Source organism: Pteronotus mesoamericanus, unplaced genomic scaffold (assembly GCF_021234165.1).
Source record: "Pteronotus mesoamericanus isolate MK-2021 breed Mesoamerican mustached bat unplaced genomic scaffold, CSHL_Meso_final contig_78, whole genome shotgun sequence".
NCBI lineage: Eukaryota > Metazoa > Chordata > Mammalia > Chiroptera > Mormoopidae > Pteronotus > Pteronotus mesoamericanus.
This window is the reverse complement of record NW_026555258.1, coordinates 18558220-18582421: the sequence shown is the minus strand read 5'-3', so window position 1 is coordinate 18582421 and position 24202 is coordinate 18558220. Positions and strand designations below refer to the sequence as shown.

At 34.6% G+C, this 24202-nt stretch overlaps 1 protein-coding gene and 1 pseudogene across 1 annotated transcript in view; both read right to left on the bottom strand.

Annotated features, from left to right (window-relative positions):
- The window catches only part of SHOC1 (shortage in chiasmata 1), a 64024-nt gene that overhangs the window by 30928 nt on the left and 8894 nt on the right, over window positions 1–24202 (bottom strand). The window contains exons 4-13 of the mRNA XM_054584739.1: window positions 23527–23711; window positions 14797–14962; window positions 14485–14599; window positions 12996–13143; window positions 11947–12048; window positions 10751–10859; window positions 5946–6004; window positions 3331–3497; window positions 2369–2380; window positions 1468–1471 (exon numbers count right to left, since the gene is read on the bottom strand). Of these exons, the coding sequence (XP_054440714.1) occupies window positions 1468–1471; window positions 2369–2380; window positions 3331–3497; window positions 5946–6004; window positions 10751–10859; window positions 11947–12048; window positions 12996–13143; window positions 14485–14599; window positions 14797–14962; window positions 23527–23711 (1067 nt within the window). The remainder of the gene's footprint in view (window positions 1–1467; window positions 1472–2368; window positions 2381–3330; window positions 3498–5945; window positions 6005–10750; window positions 10860–11946; window positions 12049–12995; window positions 13144–14484; window positions 14600–14796; window positions 14963–23526; window positions 23712–24202) is intronic.
- Window positions 19796–20543, bottom strand: LOC129079642 (transmembrane protein 106C-like; annotated as a pseudogene).

Genomic DNA, 24202 nt, shown 5'->3' with positions numbered 1-24202 from the left:
ATTCCAGTTAAATGAAATGTCCAAAATAAGCAAATCTATAGATACAGAGAATGGATTAGTGATTCCATATCTGAGAAAAATGAGGGAGTTACTGCTAATCGGTACATGATTTCTTTTTGGTGTTGGTATAAATGTTCTACAGTTGTTTGTGGTGATGATAACAACTCTGTGAATATACTAAAAACCATTGATTGGTATACTTTAAATGGGTGAATCATATGGTACATTTCAATAAAGCTTTTTATTGAAAAGATATCTATATCTATAAAAGATATACCAATGAGCATGTAAAAAGATGTTCATCATCATTAGGCATCAGGAAAGCACCGACTAAAACCACAATGGGCCCTGGCTGGTGAGGCTCAGTGGATTGAGAGCTGGCCTGAGAATCAAAGGGTTGCTGGTTCTATCCCCAGTCAGGGCACATGCCTGGGTTGCAGGCCAGGTCCCCAGTAGGGGGCGCTTGAGAGGCAACCACACATTGATGTTTCTCTCCTCCTCTTTCTCCCTCCCTTCCCCTCTCTAAAAATAAATACATAAAATCTTAATAGAAAACACAATGAGATACTACAACACATCCATTAGAATGGCTAAAATCTAAGACTGTTGATACCAAGGGTTGGCAAGGATAGAGAGTAACTGGAACCCTCACATGTTGTTGTTAATGTACAATGATGAAACCACCTTGGAAAACAATTTAACAATTTCTTGTAAAGTTAAACATACACCTACCATAAGATCCCACAGTTTTACCCCTAAATAATCACTCAAGAGAAATGATAACATATGCCCATGGAAAGATTTGTACAAGAATATTCATAGCAGTTTTATTCATAATAGTAAAAACTGGGGGGAAAATTCAGAAGAATTGATAAATAAACCTTGGTATTGTATATCCATATAATGAAAAATTCATCAGTAATTAAAAGAAATGAACTAGTTATACACACGACACTGTGAGTGAATCTCAAAATGTTATGCTGAGTAAAAGCAGCTGGGTACAAAAGAATTCGTACTGCATGATTCAATGTATGAAATTCTGTAACAAGAAAAACTAATATATAGTGACAGAAATATCAGTGCTTAACTGGCTGGCATCGGGGTGAAAACTGGTAGGGGAGAAGGGTAAGATGAATGGAGAATGCAGAATGAAAAGGAACAAGGGAACTTTTTGGTGTTAGAAATATTCTGTATCTTATTTGTGCTGGTAGTTTAACTGGAATACACATTTCACAAAAGCCATCAAACTGTACTGTTAGAACAGGTGCATTTTATTATATATAGATTATACCTCATAAAGTTTATTTGAAAAATGCTAAGTAATATAAATTAGTAAAGTATATGGCTGGTGCTTAAATCATAATCTTTGGGAAGATAAATTTTGTATTTTCCCTCTAAAACATGGTCTAGAAATTTTTGTTTTTGTTTTTCCTTTTATTAGATATATGGGTGTAAGAAACACTTTACTTTCCTCTTAACTATACTAAATGTAAGATCAAAGTGCAAGAGTAATGCTGAATGTAATGAGTAATGCCAACTAACAGCTGGCCTCAATTTGTGAGTGCAGAGAAGTGTGGTGCACTGGAGGGTATGTGGTCTAAAATGGTGAGCTGCTATTGGCCCCAGCCAATTGTTGCCATATAAAAATCTGAGTCTGGTGTTTGGAATCCTAAAGAAAATTATAAAATACAGATCATTTATGAGCAACCTTCCAAATTTTTTATGTTGGTAACTAATGAAAACACCATGTGGGTCAATAATATGTAGGCTAAACAGAACCTGAATGCTACCAATTTGCAACCTCAGCTATTTTCTAGAGATATCTAGGTATGTTTATCAGGTAAATAGAAACTTTTTATTATTTCCTTTTTCTAATTATTTTCCTCTACTATTTTCTCTTTAACCACTCCAACCATGACAACTTGGCCATGGGCTCCTACTACAGTTTTTACTTTTTAAATATCCAATTATAGTAACATCATAACATTATTGGAAATAAAGGTAAACTATGTGTCTTATTTTAATTTAAAATAGATACATAGCATAATAAAGACTTTACATTATTTTATAGAGTTAATACATTACTCTCGATATTTGAAGACCCCATAAAATCTTCCTTTCCCTTTTCTTTGTCTAGTAATCTGACCTAATCTCTCTTTTCATTTTTTAAATCCTCACCTGAGGATATGTTTTTATTGAATTTAGAGAGAGAGGAAGGTGGGGAGAGAGGAGGAGAGAGGGAGAGAATCGTCAATGTGGGAAACACTGATCAGCTGACTTCCATATGTACCCCAACCTGCAATCTAGGTATGTGCCTTAAATGGGATTTGAATCCACAAGCTTTTGGTGTACAGGATAATGCTCCAACCAATTGAACCACCTGGCCAGGGCCTGACATAATCTCTTTTAAATTTCTTCTACCAGGGGTAACCATATAGGCCTTGGATAGACTGGTATGCATCTGCTTGATACAGTCTGTTTTTCCTTTGTCCTACTATATCCAAAGGGATGTTTCTGTCTTTGAAAAATCTCTTGCTGATAACAATTCTTACCCTAGTTCTTATATCCTTATAGCGGTCTCCCAATATTCACAATAATTTCTAAAATTTGCTTTTAAATATCTCTATTTACTCTATAATAAACTAAAAGTAAAATTTCCCAACTATTTAATGATTTGAATTTGGTAACTATTGCACAAACATTTTAAAACACTGTACTTATAAAAGATAACAATTCAGGCTAAAGATGTTCCATTTACTATAGTGTCATATTTAGCAGCCAAAATAATTCAAAAGATTGGTACTCAGAAGACATTTTTGCCTTCTTAAATTGTATAAGTAAAAAAAAATGCTAAATGAGTAAACTTTTGGCAGCAAAGGAAGGTTTTCTCTTGTTAAAGAGAGATTAGTAGATACTACTGAAAAAAGTTTAGCTGTCAGGCAGAAAAATAACAGTGCTTGTTTGTGTCTAGGCTGACGTAACAGAAAATGAGAAAGCAATTAATCATTTATAAAAGAGAACAAAGTCACTAATTGAAAATGGCTAGAAATTCTAAAACTGAGACTGCAGAATTAAGACAGAAATGGAATTTAGGATTAGCTAGTTATATTTCCTCATTTCTTTAAGGAAGAAAATGGAGCTTAGTGAAGCTCAAAGTTACAAAATCTGGCAGAGGCAGGCCTCAGCTAACATTGATGCTAGAATTTAGTGCGATTTCCTAATGATAATTTCCAATCACCTAATGGAAAGCCAGTATCTAACATGGTCTCATCCTGAAAATGTTCATGCAAGTGATATTTACTTTTATGTACTTACATTGTGATTCGGTACTTTTATAGGCAAAAATATATTCATTTTAGTATCATCAGAAGATAAATCATGATGACAGAAATATGTAGTCAGATGTTCCAGAGTTCCTGTCACTCTCAGATTTAGTCCTGCTTGTTTCCACCACTCTGGGCTTATGGGAGTAACCCCAAGACTTTTTTCTTCAATTGGAAATATCTGAACTTTTGGTCGAGATGGGGGCATAGGTAAACATGGCTTGCCCTCTCGCACAATCACATCAAAATTACAACTAAACTGGAGAACAACCATCATTCAGAACTTTCAGAAATTGAGCTGCATGGAAGTCCTACAACTAGGGAATTAAAGAAGAAACTACATCATGACTGGTAGGAGGGGAAGAAATGTAGAACGGGCTGGTCCCTTACCCATGTGTGGTAGATACAAATCAGGAGGGATATCTAAGGAATGAAGGGACCCAGCCTCATATCAGGACCCCCAGCCTAAAGTTCCAGTGCCAGGAAGAGAAGTTGCCATAACTTCTAGCTATAAAAATCAGCAGGGATTGAAGCTGTGGAAGACAGAAATTTCTGGAGTTCCCAGAATTTCCTCTTCAAGGGTCCATGCACAGACTTATTCAGACTCACTACCTCTGAACTCCAGCATGGGGGAGCAGATTGAAAGACATCAGAGATATATGGGTAGAAAATGAATTGTCTAGCATCAGGGCAAGAGCTTGGAGGGAGTTTTCTCCTGGGCAGAAGTGCTGGCACAGGCACTTCTGTTCCTTTTCTGAGTCCTCCCCAAAAGAGCCATGGAGCCAGCAGGCAAACACCATATCTGAGACTCCAACAGCCTTGGTCACACTGTTTGTTCCACCCTGGTAATTCCCTGAGGTCTTGCCCCATCAGCTTTCAGGCCCACCCAAGCTGTTTCCAGTGACTTTCCCTACAAATGGCTTGTCTTGGCCCATGGTTCTGATTTTCTCAGACAAGCAGCTTCTGGCCTCAGTGAGCCCCATAACTCTAGCTAGGCAACCCTAGGCACAGCACCAGCAGCAGCCTTGGTTCATATGTTGGCCTCTCCTGGACACCTCCAAGCCTAGCGCAAGTAGCAGCCATCTGTAGATGGCTTTGTAGCTTATGCTGTGTGACCCCAGACAGAACACAAGTGGTGGCTGACCTAGCATGTGCCCATAGCAATCAAGGCTCAACTACAACAGGAAGATGTACACAGCCCATACACTGGGTGCATCTGGAGTGTCCAGCTTGGGCAATAGGAGAGGCTGTGCCACTGGACCCTACAGGACACCTACAACATTAGGCTACTCTACCAACCCCAGGAGACACAGTAGCTCTAATACATAGAAACAAACATAGGGAAGCTGCCAAAATGAGGAGACAAAATGGCCCAAATGAAAAAACAGATCAGACTCCAGAAAAAGAAGTAAACAAAATGGAGATAAGCAATCTATCAGATATAGAGTTCAAACCACTAGTTATAAGGATGCTCAGTGAACTTAGTGAGAACTTCAATAGCACAAAAAGTGCATGGAAACCATAAAAAAGAAACAGTCAGAAATGAAGGATCCACTAATGAAAATAAAGAACAATTCACAAGGAATCAACAGTAGAGTGGATGAAGCTGAGAATCAAATCAGCAATTTGGAATATAAGAAAGCAAAAAACAACCAATCAGAACAGCAAGAAGAAAAAAGAATCCAAAGAAATGAAGACAGGTTAAGAAGATTCTGGGACAACTTCAAGTGTACCAATATTTGCATTATAGGGGTGCTGGAAGGAGAAGAGAGAGGGCAAGAAATTAGAAACCTATTTAAAAAAAAACCCAAAACGTCAGATAATTTCCCTAACTTGGTGAAGAAAATAAACATACAAGTCTAAGAAGTGCAGAGAATACCAAACATGATGAACCCAAAGAGTCCTACCCCAAGACACATCATAATTAAAATGCCAAAGGTTAAAGACAAAGAGAGAATCTTAAAAGCAGCAAGAGAAAACCAGTTAGTTACTTAGAAGGGAGCCCCCATAAGACTGTCAGCTGATTTCTCAAAAGAAACTTTGCAGACAGGAAGTGGTTGGCAAGAAATACTCAAAGTGATGAAAAGCAAGGACCTACAACCATGATTATTTTACCCTGCAAAGCTATCATTTAGAATCGTAGGACAGATAATGAGCTTCCCAGACAAGAGAAAGCTAAAAGAATACATCACCACCAAACAATAATTATATGAAATGTTAAAGGGTCTTCTTTAAGAAGAAGATCAAAAATATGAACAACAAAATGGTAACATATACAGTACATATCTATTAACAATTGGACTTAAAAAACCCCAAAATAAACAAACAAGCAGAACAGACACAGAATCATAGATACAGAGAACATTTTGATGGTTGCCAGGTAGTAAGGGGGTTGGGAGGATGGGGAAGAAAGGTGAAGGGATTAAGAAGCAAAAACTGGTAGTTACAAAATAGTCATGGGGATGTGAAGTACAGCATAGGAACATATACACGTGACCCATGGACATGGACAACTGTATGGGGATGGCCTGAGGGAGGGGCAGACCTGGGTGGAGGGGGGCAAAGAAGCAAAAAATGGGGACAATTCTAATAGCATAATCAATAAAATGCAATTAAAAAAAGAAAATATCTTTTTCAAATCTGTAACTGAATATAGATTGTTGGACTCTTCATTCTTGGCACTTAAAAAACAATAACGACTCAAAACAAATAGTCTGTAACAGTTCACGGGGCAAAATAGATGAAAAATATAATAAACATTAGAAAAAAAGTGAAATAAAATTATATCTGGTGTTTCATCTTCAAGAAGCCAATATTTGTAAAAATCCAAAATATTACAGCAATAGTAATCACATAAAAGATTTATTTCAATCTGTGGAAATATTATGGAGTTAAAATTATTCTAATAATTACTAGGAGATGGAACTATTATTTGACTATTTCAGTATTTACAATTAGTACATTTGATAACATTTTGAAAAATTAATGTGATTTATTAAATTAGAAATTCCAATTCATTATAATGAACCTAAACAAGAAGATATATTTGATCATATTTTATGATGACTATCATCTTATTTTGGCACAGAGCTTTCTGCTTTAATACTTCCAGCCTAAATTGGGACAAATCATAATGGATGGAGGAACTGAACTAGTATGACAGTTTAACATTATTATCTGCATTATAAGCATTAACCCAAAATTAAGACTATGAATTTTAAAATTCTAATTTTGGAGCTGTGTTTTTTATAATGATGGTAATAATAAACATAATGAAACTGACAATTATATTTCTACTGATTGTACATTTTTGTGTGTACATTTTATTTAGCATTCAAAATCAATTAATCTTTACCTGGAAGCAAAAACGAGTTCAAGTCCTGGCCAGTGTGGCTCAGTTGGTTGGGCATCATCCTATGAACCAAAGGGTTGTGGGTTCCATTCCTGGTCAGGGCACATGGCTGGGTTGCTGGTTTGGTCCCTCGGGGTGTGTATAGAAGGCAGTCTATCGATGTTTCTCTCTCACATCGTTGTTTCTCGCCCTCTCTTCCTCCTTCTTTTTCCCTCCCTCTAAAATAAAAAAAAAAAAGAGTTCAAAAGCTTCTGATGCTTTCTGATTGCTATACTGCAATCAGCTTATTTTTCAGCAGTAAGCAAATTACTGAAAAAAGTAAAAGTTAATTCAATAAAAGTAATTTTATTAAAACATTCATAATATTGAGTTTTTTGCATAATAAAATTTCTTTTATGAAAAGTATTTTTCACACTAAAAAGTAAAGTAAAAAATTAACTATTTTATAAATGGGTAAGCTGAGGCAGAGACTTCCATAGACCAAATTTCAAATACTTCTTTCTCCCCTGGGAGGGTTTGGCAATTTATCAGCTCTTTAAATGCTCCCGCTTGTTTATAACTTATTCCCACCACTATCTCCCTCAGTGAACCTGGAGCCAAAAGAGTCTGACTTGGGAGGGTTTTAGCACTATATTCCATCAACTGTGCTAGCTTCAACCCTGTAAGTCACTCAAAGTAAAAATACAGTGTAAGTAAAATTACTCTGCTTACCACACAAAATAGTAGTTTCAAAACAAACTTTTACATAATTGCTGTCCCAAGTTCATTCTAAACCAAACTTTTGGAGTCTCTACTGGCTGATGATGAAACTATGAAAACGTTCTGTCTGCTCTCTCTTCTAAGGAAGTGACAGGTCCTAAAGTTTAGTTCAGGTCTTTCAGTCTTGACGGGTGTGTAAGTATGCAATGTGTGTCTGTTTGTGCATTTTGGGGTACTGAAGGGAGAAGGGAGAATTATGCAAACAATCAAGGTAAATTACAGCCTATCAAGAATTATGAAGATGTTAGCCTTGGTAGGGAAGTGAGCATTAATTCGCAACCTCCTTAATCTAGGCCTCCAAACCTCCCTCTCTTTCCTAAGTGGGAGTCAATTGTATCTGTTTCTCTGTTCATATAAAACATATATGAGCATACTAGTCATAAGTACTGCTAGTTAAATTGACAGTCCTAGGTGGTAGAAAGCTAGGTTTATGTCTAAACCATCCAATTTACTCACATAATCAAGAAATCTAGCATGCAGTGGCAAAATTTGAGAATCTAGACAATTCTTGAACCTTACCAAGGTCTTTGGCAAATAGACATCTCAGATTGTAGGGGATTATTTTAAAGTAAACGGAAGGGGAAATATTTAGGCAGGCCATGTCCAACAGATATAATATAGATAGATATTCTCATTCTTAACGGAAATTTCTGAAGACTTTTTCTGAATTTGATGTCTTCTTTGGTCATATATAAAAATATATTCACAATTAAGTAATCAGTTAGTATGGAAAAAAAATCTTATGTCATACAGACTTTTCATTTTAGCCCCAGAAAATTTAGCATAGAGTTTCATATGTGGTAGGCACTGAAAATATGTGTTAACTGGGTATATTTCCAGTCAAAATGTGTTCTGAAACAAAAGTAATTGGGGCCATAAAAGCAAGTTAAAAATACAACAATGTTATATATTACTCTTCCCTTCTGTTGTATTTTTATTTTAATACTTTTTTTCAGTTTAACAGTTGAGGTATAAATCTATTTTTAAAATAGGTATTTTTAACTTTTTATCATTCACAAACCAAATTCAAGTGATTTACCACTTGTTAGTGAATGTAGTAATGATGAGACAACTTCTTCCAATTGTTTCAGACATCCTTAGAACCTTGGCTAAGTTAAGTCTTTTTCTAAATTTGGTAATTCCTAATGCATAGATAAGACTTAAGTTTCATAAATTCTCATTAGATATTTGAGAGAATAATAAATAGATATATAACTTGTGTGATTAAAAGTTTATTATTGTTCAAGTAAAATTTTTATATCAGATTGAAATTCAAGATTATGCAAATTTCTGCTATTTCTGTTTCAGTTTGCAAATCTGCCTTAACAGATGGAGCAGGGTGTGTGGAGTAAATAAAAAAGTATAAGAGCACTAAAAACAACAGTATAGGTCCAGCAAATAAACATCTTCCATTTTAGCAAAGGGACTCACAGTCTTTAGACAAATTCTGGGTGGTTTCCATGCTTGTTCCATGCTGTTTTTTAGAGCTCATTTTGATACAGCCAGTTCTAATTCATGGTAGAGTTCTCTATAACACAGATATATCCCCCAAACAACATAATTCTTTGCCAGAAGATGAAGGTGATTAGGACCCTCAATGCCAGGCTCCTCCATTTTATGCTGTGACACCTTCCTGAAGCCATTGACAGGAGCCTGAGCAGCTCATGATGAATTGCTCCCAGTAACCGAACAGCATTCTCTTTTGATAGATCAGCCAATCATGGCTAAGAACTCAAAACCCTGCACATAGCTGCTCCTGTGACCACTCTGGGAAAAAATTTGTTAGAGGCTTGTAATTTTTTTGTACTTTTCCTGAAAATGTGCTATTTAAGGACACATTAAATTACAGTGTTACTGTAAGGAAGAGGTGACTATACTAGTCATGTTTCCTAGTTTTGTAAGTGGCTAAGAAGCAGAGGAATGGGTATCTTTTTTAGAGGACAGCAAACTAATCTAACTTGGAAAACTAAGTTACATATATGCCACATGGTACAAGATAGCAACCAAAGCTATCTCAGACTCTATCAGAGGGCAAAGATGCTGGGTTATTAAGCTATGCAATTTTGGCTCAAACGAGAACACAATGGTACAATCCTACTGTAACAGTTCTGAGACTACAGACCATTCTGTGTAGTGACAATGTGGTATTAAACAGATTTACGGATCAGTACTTGGTGCTACATGTTTGGTTCCCCCAACACCAATATCACACTGACAGAGGTAAACAAGGTCAGTGGGCTGCTATTAGAGGTAGGATGTGATCCCTGATACTCCTAGGGGAATAGGTTGATAGCCAAATCTATTGGTCCACCACTGTCCACACAGCTCTGTGATCCTTGGCTATTCCTTGTCAGAAAGCTATGACACATCTTTTAGAAGGCCTCATAACAATGCTATGAGGTAGGAAATGTTATTAATCCAATATTACAGATAAGGAAACTGAGGTACAGGGCAATTAAGATTTTCGGGCTCTTAACTTCTTACTATGAGCTGAATTGTAGCCCAGAATTCATATATTGAAGCCCTAATTCTTAGTACTGCAGAATGTGGCTATTTGGAAATAGGGCCTTTAAAGAAGTAATTAAGTTAAAATGGGGTGGTTAGGATGGGCCCTTATCCAAAAGGACTAGTGTCCTTGTAAGAAGAAGGAATTAGGACACAGACATCCATGGAGAAAAGACCATGAGAAGACAGCAAAGGAGAGGGGTTTCAGAATAAATCCATCTCTGCCAGTTTCTTGATCTTGGCCTTCTGGCCCCAACTGTGAAGCAACAAAATTAAATTTATTTACCATAAACTGGGTATTTAAGGCATGGTATTTGTTATGGAAGCCCTAGCAAATTAGCACACCTCTACACTGTCTTTCGTGGCAGTGAGTGCCAAATAGAGGCAGCACCATTGACAAGGGTCCGGTGGCGATATCCTAAGCAGACTGTTCCAATGCCAGAATCTTTTAAATTTTTCAAGCTGTTTATTTTTAATGGTAACATATTCACATTCAAAATACTAAAGTTATAAAAGAGCCCGGTTCTGTCACTACTAGCTCCCATATTTCCATGTTGCTCAGTTCCCTTCTAGACACAACTAACATTACCCGATTCTTTTGTGTCCTCCTGAAGGTATTCTATGCATATAAAAACAAGTATGTACATATATATTCATATATTCCCTCCAGTTGCTTACTATAGACACTGTTCTATCTCTTAGATTTTTTTTTCACAGAGGTATCCTGGAAATTGCCTTTACATGGAGATATTTAATTAAAGACTGCTTGATCTGAATTGCAATTTGAGTTCTAGATGTAATCCTTACTTACATTTTACAAACGGGAGAAAATGGAAATGTCTGAAGTTCTGTACATAATGAATTCACAGAAGAATGTTGGTTTGTTAGGTGTAGAGGAGATAATGGCATTTCTAATTCTTCTTCTAACTCTTCTAGAATATATAAAATTTTAAAAATCACAATATTACATACACATTGAATAAAATTAAGTATCATTTAGAACTTTTTGTTAGCAGCCATTATGTTCAACAAAAATGTTCAATAAAAACTTGGGTTACTCGAAATACAAAATAACTTTTATTTTTCCATCTATATAAGGAATTGCACATACATCACGCTGTGTCTCAACTGTGATAGTGGTGGTTTTCAAAAAATCCATACAGTGCTAAACTTTACTGAGTTTCCTATATGAGATAAATTCTAAGAGCTTTATGTAATTATGCTTATAATTCTGACAACTTGTGTTTTCAGTACTTAGAGGATAGTACTATTTTAATCTCCATACTAAACATCAGTGATGTTAGGTAAACAGTATCAGTGGAAGTGATATACTTAACAAGCTTGGAGTCTGGGTGGCCTAGCAGAGTTATGTATTTATAGGGTGGGCTTGACAAACTGATCCTCACTTATTCGTAAATAGTCAGTTTGCTTCTACCAACTTTCATAACTAAAGAACTAAACTTCCAAATAGATGATTCATGTGATCCAGCTGTAAATGTAACTAAATAGCAGTATCATCAACGTAGTTAAGAAACAACACAATTTGGCATTATACTGGAACAAAAGAGGATTCTAAGATTCCAAATTCGACAAAATTATAACATTAAAAATAATGATGGGATTGCTTTGGGAGATTAAAAAGTTAAATTTACAAAATGTAAAAAGGATAGGCAAGATTGCTTATTCTGAGATAAAATATAAAATTTTATTTACTGAGTTATAATAAGATTTCTATTTTAATATTAATGCTATTTCTCCATTTTTCTTCCTCAATCTTTGTAACTCTCTCTGTATACTATTTGGTTTTGATGCTAGAAGGCTAATGAGTTAGTGATAGTACAAAGGTAAAGGAACAGATAAGAGAAAAATATGACAACTTGGATTACAATAATCAAATTTTAAATATGAAAACTGTCTCATAGTAGACTTTGTATGTGAATGCACTGTATTTTTACATCATATATAGGTAACCTCTAATAAACTCAATGATTCATTCAAAATTTCTACCTGGTTTATTTCTCTCTGGTTCGTATTGGCTTTGAATGGCCAAAATTTCTGTGGAGCTGCATTTCATATCCTCAATGTCAATTCCATGCTTGGTAATAACATCTAAAAAGAAAAGGAAGAAAGTCTACTATCAGCCAAAGTACTATTGTATTAGATGTTTTGTAATCTTGTTCATTCCTCCGTGACAGCGACTCTATTTTACTTAGCCACCATCACAGCCAAGTAAAGGTTGGGAGTGTGATACCAGTCATCCAGTGCAGTTGCTTGTCTTTTCCATTAGCATTCATAGATTTGTGTTCTGCTGAAAAGCCCAAGGCCATCCTGCAATTTTGAGCTCTGCTATACTTTCAAGTTTTAGTGCAGATTTGATTCACTTACTCAGGTTGGCTTTTTATTCCCTTGCTTTGATTTGTAGGCTGATCAGTAATTCCTTTGATTTAGTCTTGTATTCAAGAATTCCTTCAAGTTTGTGCTCTATAGATAGCAAGTATCCCTGTTCTCAGTGGATATCACAAATCCCCCTTCACTCCCCCCTAGTATTATGTGTCTTTCATCATTTCAACTGCAATTTATAAAAAGGGAGTTAAATACTTGGAGTCAAATTGTCATTAAAAGGAGTTCAACAATATTTATTAAGTCTACCTGGAATGAAACCAGCTAAGTTTTTGGTTATGACTCTGCCAGTCTTCTGGTTCCATGAATCATCATCCTACTCTGAGCTTCTCCATACCTCACTAAAGTTAGCATTTAAGTTGTTAGACTTTGTCATTCTATATAATAAAACAACTAAAAAATTAGTATAGTCCTAACTGTCTTAGCTTTATTTGTGTTGAAATGGTTAGATTAATTTCAGAGATATTTTAAGCCTGTAAGTATATACAGAGAAAGATGAGAAGAGTCTTGTCAATAATTCTGAGATTTCACCATATTACCTACAGAACACTCTTTAAAAATCTGAAGGTTCAGAAAAAAGTTTAATGAACAAGAATTTTTGTAACAGAAATTATTAAATATTTTTATAAGTAATAAAATTTTAAATTAGTCCTCACCTCTTTTGAAAAGGTTTTCATTTTCATCTTCAAAATTTATTATTTCTGGCATTAAGTTTAATGACTCCTTCAGTTCTAAAAGTGATGGAATATTAACTTCTTGTTTGAAGGTTGAAGCTATAAATTCACATTCAGGTAAAAGTAATAGCTGAGATAATATATAATTTAAAAAAGTTTTTAGTTAGGTTTTCCAAGTAAAGATTTCTGCATTCATAAATAGATATATTTGCTTAATTTGTGTACCAAATTTTAAACTAAACTCACCCTCAAAAATGTTAATGCTATCCATACATTCAGAAAATAGAAGTATAGCAGCAAAAAATATATTTTGCCATATAATGAACAATGTCCCGAGTAATGTCCTTTATGATCACTGATTATATTAGTGATATACCATATCCCTAGATGCAGAAATATCTTCTTTTAGGCTAATACATTTTTAAAATTCTAAGTTAAAAACAATCACTGTAGCGGAATGAGGGGAAGGGAAAAGGGGGAGATGGAATGGAGTGGGTTTTCACTGCACTCCCTGGAATGTCTCCCTTTCATCTCTACAGAACTGAATTCCTTGACTCCCAGAGTTAATGGGCAAGCAAGAGGGGAACTAGAGGAAGGGATTACTGGGGGAATTAATATTTTTTACTACATATGGTAAAAATTTTAATTATAAGGAAACCCTTTAAATGCCTTAAGACTTCTATATCTATATGTTTATCTTTATCTGTATCTATATCTAATCTATATCTCTCCATTGAATATTTTAAGAGAAGTACCAAATATAAAACACTTGCAGTTCTCAAAAAATGTTTAAAGTAATTTTGTAATGCATCTAATCTACATGGGTCTAGGTTTTTGAGCTTATTACTGTGAAAAGTTATTCATATTCTCAACTGCTAGAATTTTTTACATGCAATTCTAACATCATAAAACACTTTTGTGTGCCATTGGAACTGTATGCTAAAAAAGAGGGGCTGCCTTCGAAAAGACTGATCTTCAATGTGCAAAGATTCTATCTTCCTTATTAATCACTGGTAGCACCTGAAATGCATGCCCAGAACATACTTATTCTTACTTCTTCAATGAAATCATTTCTCTTACAGTTCAAGTATATAGTTCAAGTAGTATCTGTTCTGCGTAGCTCATAAATCACCATTTTTAGCTCCATTCTCCAATTTTTAAATTAGAACATGATCGTTGAATGCCCTATACCAGGTTTAACACTTAAAATCATTGGGAGAAGTTTTAAAATTCCCTATAACTGGGCTCCACACCAGACCGATTAAATCAGAATGTATCTGGGTAGAACACAGGCTTCAGTATATTAAAATTACCCCAGTAATTCCAATGTATTGCCAAGGTTTGGATCTTAGAAGTAAATTTGATTTCTTAGTTGACATGTATTTAATCCATTATCAAGTCAAGGTATATTATTAAAAATTTTAAAGTATGCTTAACTACTTTTACAAACATTACTGAAAGCAAGTACTACAGTTTCATTTAAACCTACTATATCTTCTAGCTTCTCCTGACAAAAGTTCTCTTTATCCATGTAAAAATCTTCTGTCATAAGATCTTTCAAATCTCCTTGAAAAGAGAAACATTCCCTTGACAAAAAATAAAACATTAAGTTAGTGTTTACTACTAGCAACTTATATACTAAATGCAGCCAATAAAAATACATAATAATTAAATTAGAGTTGAGGTAATGATAAGATATTGTTATTGGTAATATCTAGACTTGTGAGCATATGAAGAATATTTTCTTCTTTTAAAATATTTATAACATTGGGCAATTAAGTACCTGAAAAAATTAACTTCTGTGAAGATCTGCTCTTTGAAGTCTAAAAGGGGGTCTTCCAGCAAAAACAGTTTTAGTCTACTCAACAGAGTATGCAATGTTGGTAGATGACTTTTACAGATCATCGAATTACTTGCAAAAAGTATATCTTCATGATCAATAAACAAATCTGAAAAGAAATAAGACATAAAAAAAGTCTGAAAGTTATACAAAAGGATCTAGACAGTTACTTTAGTGAGCCATTTAGATAAAATTGGGGTTTACAAACATTTTTAAATTCTTTAATTCTTCATTGTACTGTACATATAAAGCATGAAGCACAGTAGTGATAAACAGACAAAAGTTAAAAAAATTTAATATCATTTAGTACATCGAGTAGTAACTAAGTATCCTGAAAGACTTATGATGACTCTTAATTTTTCTAAAGAAAATTAATTTAATCAGTGGGAAATCTCTTGTGGCCTTATGCATCAAAATAGCCAAGAGTAGCCTAAACAAACTGTAAAGAAAATAGCAGTTGACTTTTGATGACTGTAGGCTTTTCTTCTCTGCAACACTTTGCCTCCTAAGGTCTCTAATTCATCCCCAGAGACTCTGACATAGGGAATGGAGATGGTCTGCAAAGCCTACAAGTGAGACCAACTTTGATTCTAGTGCTCTAAAGTTATTTAAACATATTGCTTTAAAATTAGATACAATGAAAGTTATAGAACAAAGTATCTACTTAAAAATGTGATATACCTTATATATTAGGAAACACTACCGATAACAGTTAATTCCTGGCATAAATTTCTCCTCCCTATCCCCATACTACCATGTCACTTTAGAATCTTAGCTAATTGTATCAGGGCTTTAAGTTTCTGAACCAAGGGAAGAAACATAAAACCAGACCCATTCTTCGACTAATCAGAAAGCCAAGCTCCCCAAAGCAAAAGGCACCTTGACAGGGAGCAATGGTCTCTTGTTCTGGGCAGTAGTATTTCAGTTAAGTATAGGTAATATTAGAGTGGTATGAGAGAGGGATAGCATCGAGTGATGCCTCCCGTGAGCAACTACATCATCGGTATGTATACACTTACTTAAGCACCGGGAACCATCCCTGTGCCTGCTGCTAGCTTGAAGTGTCAAAAGAGAGCTTGTTATATAAACTAGCCTCCTAAGAGATCGTTTATCTGAACCTATTAAGTTCCTGACAATCTTGTCACCCTTATACTTGAAGAAAACTAGCCATCAGTTCCATATCTAAACAGGGCATATCTGAGAAAATTTAAAGATGGTTTATTCGTATATCCATTCTGTAAATATTAATTAAGTTGTATTAGTAGTAAAAACCCAAACAGCAGTTGTTTATATCCCCAATTTCACATTTCATTTTTAAACACAGACCCACTGGCCATCTCCCTTTCCTACAGGCTCATCCTGGTATTGTTACTGGGAGTTCACGAGGACATTCTTATTTCCCAACCACCCTTTTTAGATTAAGCCATTAGATGGCAGCATAACACCACAATTAATGTTCTTTATAGCATTACAAAGGTAGGTTTTTTTTTTGTTTGTTTTTTAACCAAGGATACTACTTCCTTATATTCTTTTTTAAAATTTAATCTTTTTTGTATTTTTTCCATTACCTTTGAGGCCCCTTATGCCCTCCTCCCTTCAGCAATCACCACACTGTTGTCCATGTCAGTGAGTCCTTTTTCCTTTTTGTTCAATCCCTCCATCCCCTAAACCTCCCTGCCCCCTGAGCCGTCATCCTCTTCTCTATGAGCCTGTCCCCATTTTCCTTATTAGTTATCTTGTTCACTAGATTCCACATATGAATGAAATCATATGGTATTTATATTTCTCTGACTGGCTTATTTTACTTAGCATAGTGTTCTCCAGGTCCATCCAATCCTACTGTCACAAAGGCTAAAACTTTCTTCTTTTCTATGGCCAAGTAGTATTCCATTGTGTATATGTCTTATAGTTGTTTTATCCACTCATTTATTAATGGATACTTGGGCTGCTACCATATCTTGGTGATTGTAAATAACACTACAATGAACATAGGGGTCCTTATGTTCTTTTGAATTTGTGTTTTGGGTTCCTTTGGATATATTCCCAGAGGTGGGATCACTGGGTCGAAAGGCAGATACATTTTTAATTTTTTAAGGTATCTTCACACTGCTTTCCACAGTGGCTGCACCAATCTGCATTCCCACAAACAGCGCAAAAGGATTTCCCTTTCTCCACATCCTCATCAGCACTTGTTGTTTGTTGGTTTATTATTGATACTCATTCTGACAGGTGTGAAATGGTATCTCATTGTGGTTTTAATTTGCTTTTCTCTAATGATTAGTGATGTTGAGTATCTTTTCATATGTCTATTGGCCATCTCCATGTCCTCCTTGGAGAAGAGTCTATTCAGGTCCTTTTCCCATTTTTTAATTTTTTTTTTTTTGGTGTTGAGTTTTGTAAGTACATTATAAATTTTGGATATTAACCCCTTATCAGATGTATTGGTATATATGTTCTCACATTCTGTGGGTTGACAAGAAACTACTAGAACTGATAAATAAATTCAGCAAAGTAACAGGATACAAAATTAATATCCAGAAATCACTTGCATTTTTATATGCCAATAACAAACTAATAGAAAGGGAAATTAAGAAGACAATACCATTCACAATTGCTTCAAAAAGAATAAAATACCTAGGAATAAACCTAACCAAGGATGTAAGACTTGTACTGAGAAAATTATAAGACACTGAGGAAATTGAAGAAGATACAAATAAGTGGAAGCACATACCAGGTTCATGGATGGGAAGAATTAACATAATTAAAATGGCCATGCTACCCAAAGCAATCTATAGGTTGCACGCAATTCCTATCAAAATTCCAATGGCATATTTCACAGAACTAGAACAAATATTTCAAAAATTTATATGGAACCACAAAAGGCCCTGCATAGCAACAGTGACCCTGAGAAAGAAGAACAAAGTTGGAGGAATCATGTTACCTAACATCAAACTATACTACAAGTCCATAGTAATCAAAACAGCCTGGTACTGGCATAAAAACAGACACATAGATCAATGGAACAGAATACAGGGCCCAGAAATAAACCCACACCTTTATAGTCAATTAATATTCAACAGAGGAAGTAAGCATATACAATGGGCTAAAGATAGTTTATTCAATAAATGCTGTTGGGAAAATTAGACAGATACATGCAGAAAAATGAAACTAGACCACCTTCTTACACCACACACAAGAATAAATTCAAAGACTTAAATTTAGACCTGAAACCATAAAAACCCTAGAAGAAAACATAGACAGCAAAATCTTGGACATTGCTCCGAATAATTTTTTTAATCTGATATATCTCCCCAGGCAAGGGAAACAAAAGAAAAAAAAAAAGGGACTACATCAAACTAAAAAAGTTATTGCACAGCAAAGGAAATCTACTTCCTTATATTCTTATGGCTATACAGCATTCCCTAGAGCTCTTACTTTATTCCTTCTATTATATGTACCAACACAAATGTGAGAAGGCTATTTTCCTCTATTGTAGAGGAATGTTAAACTGTTTTAAGGCAAAAAATTTTGAAGTTAACTAAGAAAAGAAGCAGAAAAAAAAAGGTCTACTAATAGGAAAGAAGATAGGTTTATTTTTTGCAGAAGATACTTTTGTCTACCTAAAAAAAACCAAGATAACTAAATAAAAACAAGTTCATTAACATGTCAGTCAAAGTTATAAAATCATTTTATAATCATGAAAATGGTTTCAAATATATATATATATAAACTTAGTTTAAAAAAATGGAAAAACTCATAATGACTACAAATATACAAATATTGAGCAATAAACATAATAAAAATGTTCAAAAAATACATGGAGGTACCATTTAATGAGGATAATTTTTTAAAAAACTTAAAGGCAAGATAAACCCTTTCCTCGCTTAAAAAAAAATAACTAGAGTAAAAATTCTAAGAAATCCCCAATAACATTAAATTTCTCAAGAGGTCTGTTTTGGAACTTAGAAAGTTGATTATAAAGTAAACCTGGAAGACTATAGATATGAGAGTATGAAAAAATAACAGAAAGGATACTATTCATACATGTTATAATTATATTAGACAGCTAAAACTGGATGATACTGACACAATTATAGGCAAATCAAAGAATATAATAGAAAATCCAGAAAAAAACTCTAAGGTGGAGTAAGGATTTGGCATATGAGGTAGGTGGCATTTCTAATCAGTGGGGAAAGAAAAAAATCTATTCCATAATGATATTGGGACAATTGCCAAAACATTTGGAAAAATATTTATTATTCTTATTCTTGTTTTTATTTTTTAATTAAAAGCATGGTTTATTTTTCTACCAAATCCCCAACCCATGTTCCACCCAACAGATGATGGGTAAATCAAGCTCCACATAGACTCTTAGTAAAAACAATTATAACTTTCTACAAGAAAAAAAAAGTTCTTCTTTAAAAAAAAGAAAGGTTACTAGGCATTTGGGAGATGAAAATGTCAGATGTTGAATCGTCTGTGCTCCCTTTTATATATTTAAACGCCCCCTCCCTGCTGCCTGATCTGGGCAGATGAGGTCCTGATAATAGTTCTGCAGCTTCCCTAACAGTCCTATCACCAAGTCACTCTGGTGTATAAACATAAATAACCTAATTTTCAAAGTAGTTTTTAAAGTGCTTCCAAATTATAATGCTCTGAGAAGAGCTGACAAGACCTGAATTAAATTCTTCCAACCTTGAGTGCTGACTATTTGCTGGGCATATACTGGGTACTGGGCAACGGTTCTGTGGGTTTGGAGAAACATCAATGGTGCTAGAGAGGTGAGTTTTCCTCCAAGTGGCAGGAGGGTGTGTGCTGGGGATTCAGCGAGCCAGTTTCTCCTCCACTTCCACCACCTGGGGCACGTATGGAACTCAGGCCCTGGAAACAGATGCTGTGTCTCTTCTGAGAGGTGCTGCCGTGGAAAGACCAAAAACAGTTTCTAAACAGTTGACGAATTTGTTCCACAGTCCATGTAGTGATGTGTCTCCAAGGAACTGTCGGACATGTAAGCCAATGTAGGAAATCTTCACTGAATTTCTCATGAAGATCACTATGTTGTACACATGGATATCAGGTAATGTGCAGAAGTACACGTAGGAAAATGGTCCTGCCATCTCTGCCTGCATGGTAAAATCAACCAGTTGCCTGCTTTGAGGTGAAATGAGGGAAATGTTAGTTGTCACAAGTGACCCAACCACTGTGTTCACGTGCTGAACTTGGCTGGGCAGGCTGGTCACTGTCACAGAGTATAAGGTGGAGTTCCTGATTTTCAGGGTGGCCTTGATGGAGAGGATTACAAGGGAGTCCCAATTATTAACTGTGACTTGCATCACTCTGATGCTGTCATCATCCACAAGGACTGAATGTGGAAACAGGAAGAAAGCCACCAAACCAAATGCCAGGAGACAGAGCAGGACAGACACGAGAACATACTGTTTAGTTCTCTGAGGGCGCAATCTCTAATCACTGTGAGGGATTGAAGCCACCAACTCATGTACTTGCTCTATTGGAACGTAGACTGCCCCTTGGCACGTGAGACAGGTGATGCTGTCCCGCCTGGTGAACTCCACATATGGGAAGTGGGCAGTGGCTTCTTCCTGCTCCTGTTCATCCAGCATATCCTCCCTGTCATTTTTCTTTCATTTGCAGGAAAAAGGGCAAGCAGCTATGGAATGCTGGGACCCCATGGCTGAGATGTGCCACCTGTGTCATGTCTTGCCTCTAGGGTCTTTGGAGCTGCCCCTCTTATTCTTGTTTTTAAACTTAAACCAAAATCTTAAAGAAAACATGAATAAACATCTAATTCAAAGAAGAATTTTCTAAGTATAAAAGCAATGAAAGAAACCATAAAGGAAAAGAAAACATTGACAGAACTGGTTAAGTTCAAAGTAAATATATTTGGGGTTATTGATATTTTTGATATATAAAGATAAAATGTAAGAATAGAAAAATAGACAAAAGAGAGAATCACTTCACAAAATAAAAATATGCAAATGGCCACTAAGCTCCAGTGGTTTTTAAAGTGCTAGTTAAAATATTGTATTTTTAATGATATTATGTAAATATATTACTATAACATCAATAGTAATATACCCAGTGATTACAAGGGTGGTGTGAATAGGGTATTCTCATACCATGCTAGTGAACATACAGCTAACAAAAAAAAGAAACATATCAAATAATTCCATTTCCAGGGATTCACCTTAAAGAAATAATTGGAAATGAAACATACATTTATGTACACATTTGAAATTAAAGACAACATTAGTGTTCTCAAATGTATGATTCATAAATAAGATTAAAAACTTCAGTCATTAATGGAAAACGATACAATAAAAATTTTAAAAAAAGAAAAAAATTATCACTACAAAAATAACTTCAGTCAATAAAAACCATGCTTTTGAAGAAAACTTAAGTATATGGTGAATTGTTCCCAAGAAAATGCTAACATTTAAAAATAATGTAATGCATATACAGCATGACCATAGTAGTAAAACAATTTATGTTTAGATTATAGGATTATAAATTTTTGTAAAGGGACATTCTATAAAGATGTAGATATCTTAATATTTGTAGAAAAACATTAGTAAAAGCCAATCCTCATTCATGATCAAAATCTCTCAGCAAACTCAGAACAAAAGGAAACTTCCTCAACCCAATAAAGTAAATTCTGTAACATTTCACCATTAAGAATGATGTAAACATTGAAAACGATTCATTTAAAATGACATAAACAATGAAATGATATTTACATCATTTTAAATGGCAAAACATTGAAGTATTTCTTTTACTGTAGGAAACAAGACAAGGATGGCAACTATAATTACTTCTATTGAACAATGTACTGGAGGTCCCAGTCAACACAGTGAGACAAAAAAAAAAAAAAGATATAAATGTTGCAAAGGGAGGAACAGATGGCCAATGAAATCACTATCTCAAAGAGATATCTGTACTCCCATGTTCCCTTGCAGCATTATTCATAATGGCCAAGGTATGGGAACAACCTAAGTGTCTGTTGACAGATATGAATAAAGAAAATGTGGTGTGTATATACACAAGGGAATATTGTTCAACATTAACAAGAAGGAAATCTAATGAAATAGGATCCAAAGAGAATATAGGGTATAAATAATTCATATGAATTTAAAAAATATTTGTTTATTTTTCAATTACAGCTGACATTCAATATTATATTAGTTTCATGTGTATAGCATAGTGGTTAGACATTTATATAACTTACAAGATAATCCTTCCCCACCATAAGTCTAGTACCCACAAGGTACCATACATAGTCAATATTATTGACTCTATGGGAATATACGAATATGCTATACTTTACACCCCCATGACTTTTTTGTAACTGCTAATTTGTACTTAATCCCTTCACCTTTTCCACACAGCCCCCCAACCTCCCTCCCATCTGGCAACTATCAGTTTGTCCTCTGTATCTATGAGTCTGTTGCGTTGAGAAACTCAAGCATATTTTCATTCAGCAAATAGCAAAGAAGATTCTGATTCTAGGGGAAGTGGACAATAGGTATTATTAAATTTGCCAACAGTAACTTCTAGTTTGCCACATTAAAAATAATAACTATGTTTGAGTAGCCTGTTTTTTTTTTTGATTTACAAACCATCTCTTTATATGTACATGTTATTTAATCCCTATAAAATTTTTATAAGAAATTAGAAGAATAAATAAAAAGACATAAATTATAGAAGAAAATTGAAAATGATGAAATTTTTGGTAACTGTCACAAACTTGTACCACTTTTTAAGGGTGGAGTTGGACAATGAAAACCTTCTAATTCCAAATTTAGGCTCCTCCTATTATATCATGCTCTGAAGTTTAGTCTTTAATGCAATCATTCTATTTCTCTTCTGAAACTGTAAGAGGGGTTTAACTCTCTATATAATTACACACCTATTGGCCAACACTAAAAATTTATACACAACATATATTATCTACATAAAATAGCAGTAAAAGAACCAATTTATTTTTCATGCTCAAACTATAGCATATCTTAAGTAATAATAACAATTATATAACAGAGCCTTAAGATTTCTCTTTTTTTTTCCATTTAAAAAGGGACTGGGCAATTATACATACAAGAAAGGTAGTTCTCAGCAAGTTTTTATAAGGTTGTAAGAATTCAGCACCCTCTACTAGTACGAAAGATTTGGAATATATTTTGGATAAAATATTTAATTATTACATACAGTAAATTTGTAAAAACTGGCCAAATTTCCTGACCTAATACTGAAATTATTCCATCTCTACTTTGAATTATGGTTTTACATAAATGAGAAAAAAATTGAAAAGTTTTAGGATATTTTCAAAAATGAAATAGAAGCATCACTTAATAATCTAGTAATTTAATGTTACACCAGATTGCTGTGTTATCAGATCTGTACATAGATCCTGGGAGCAACTGTACTCAAATCTGTGAGGCTATTTTGATGTCCGACGCACTTCACCTCCAAAAACCTAACTTACAATAAGGGGATTAATATAAAAGAGAAAATATTTCTCTAGTTTGGCAAAGCTTAGAATTATAACTTTGTAGGTGGATATCTTTAATAAAAAAATTAAATCTAATAAAACAAATTCACTGGAATAAATCTGTATATTAGTAAAAAAAAGTTTTATAACACTGGAAATAAATGTTTTACCTCGGTTCTGTGCTTGAAATGCTGGCCATTTTTCTGAACAGCTAATAGGCATAAAGACTTCACTGTAGTCCTTATGAGCTTGTAAGCTGGCTTCCTCGAATTCAATTTGGGAGTTTGGGTTTGAACTTGGAACAATTTCTTCAAATTCACAGTTAATCTGAGTCACCGTTCCTGTGACTGTTTTCCTATGACATAAAATTACTGATTTTATGTAAGTCCTATTTTAAAATATCTTTAAGAACAAATAGCATGTATTCGCTGCAGAAAAAGTATCAAATTCCAACATATATAGAGAAAAATTAGGATAGCCCCACAACTCAAGAAATGAATTTTAAAATTATATCTTTTTAAAATTATTTTGAATATTTTTAAACCAAAGTGTATTCACGTGCTTAGTATCCTATAACCTGTTCTTTTCTACTAAACAGAAAAAATTACAACTAGACTACAAAACAAATATCACCCAGAACTGTCAGAAAATCAAGCTGTATGGTAGTCTGACAACCAAGGATTTAAAGAAGCTATGTTCACCCATATGGGTAGGAGGCGTGGAGACTCAGAGAGAGGTGGAGAGGCACAGAGCCACAGAGTGGCACAGCATGGCATAAAGGAAATAAATATATGTGCAATGTCCTACATTCAACGTATTTATCTGAATGCAGCAAGCCTCAGAGAT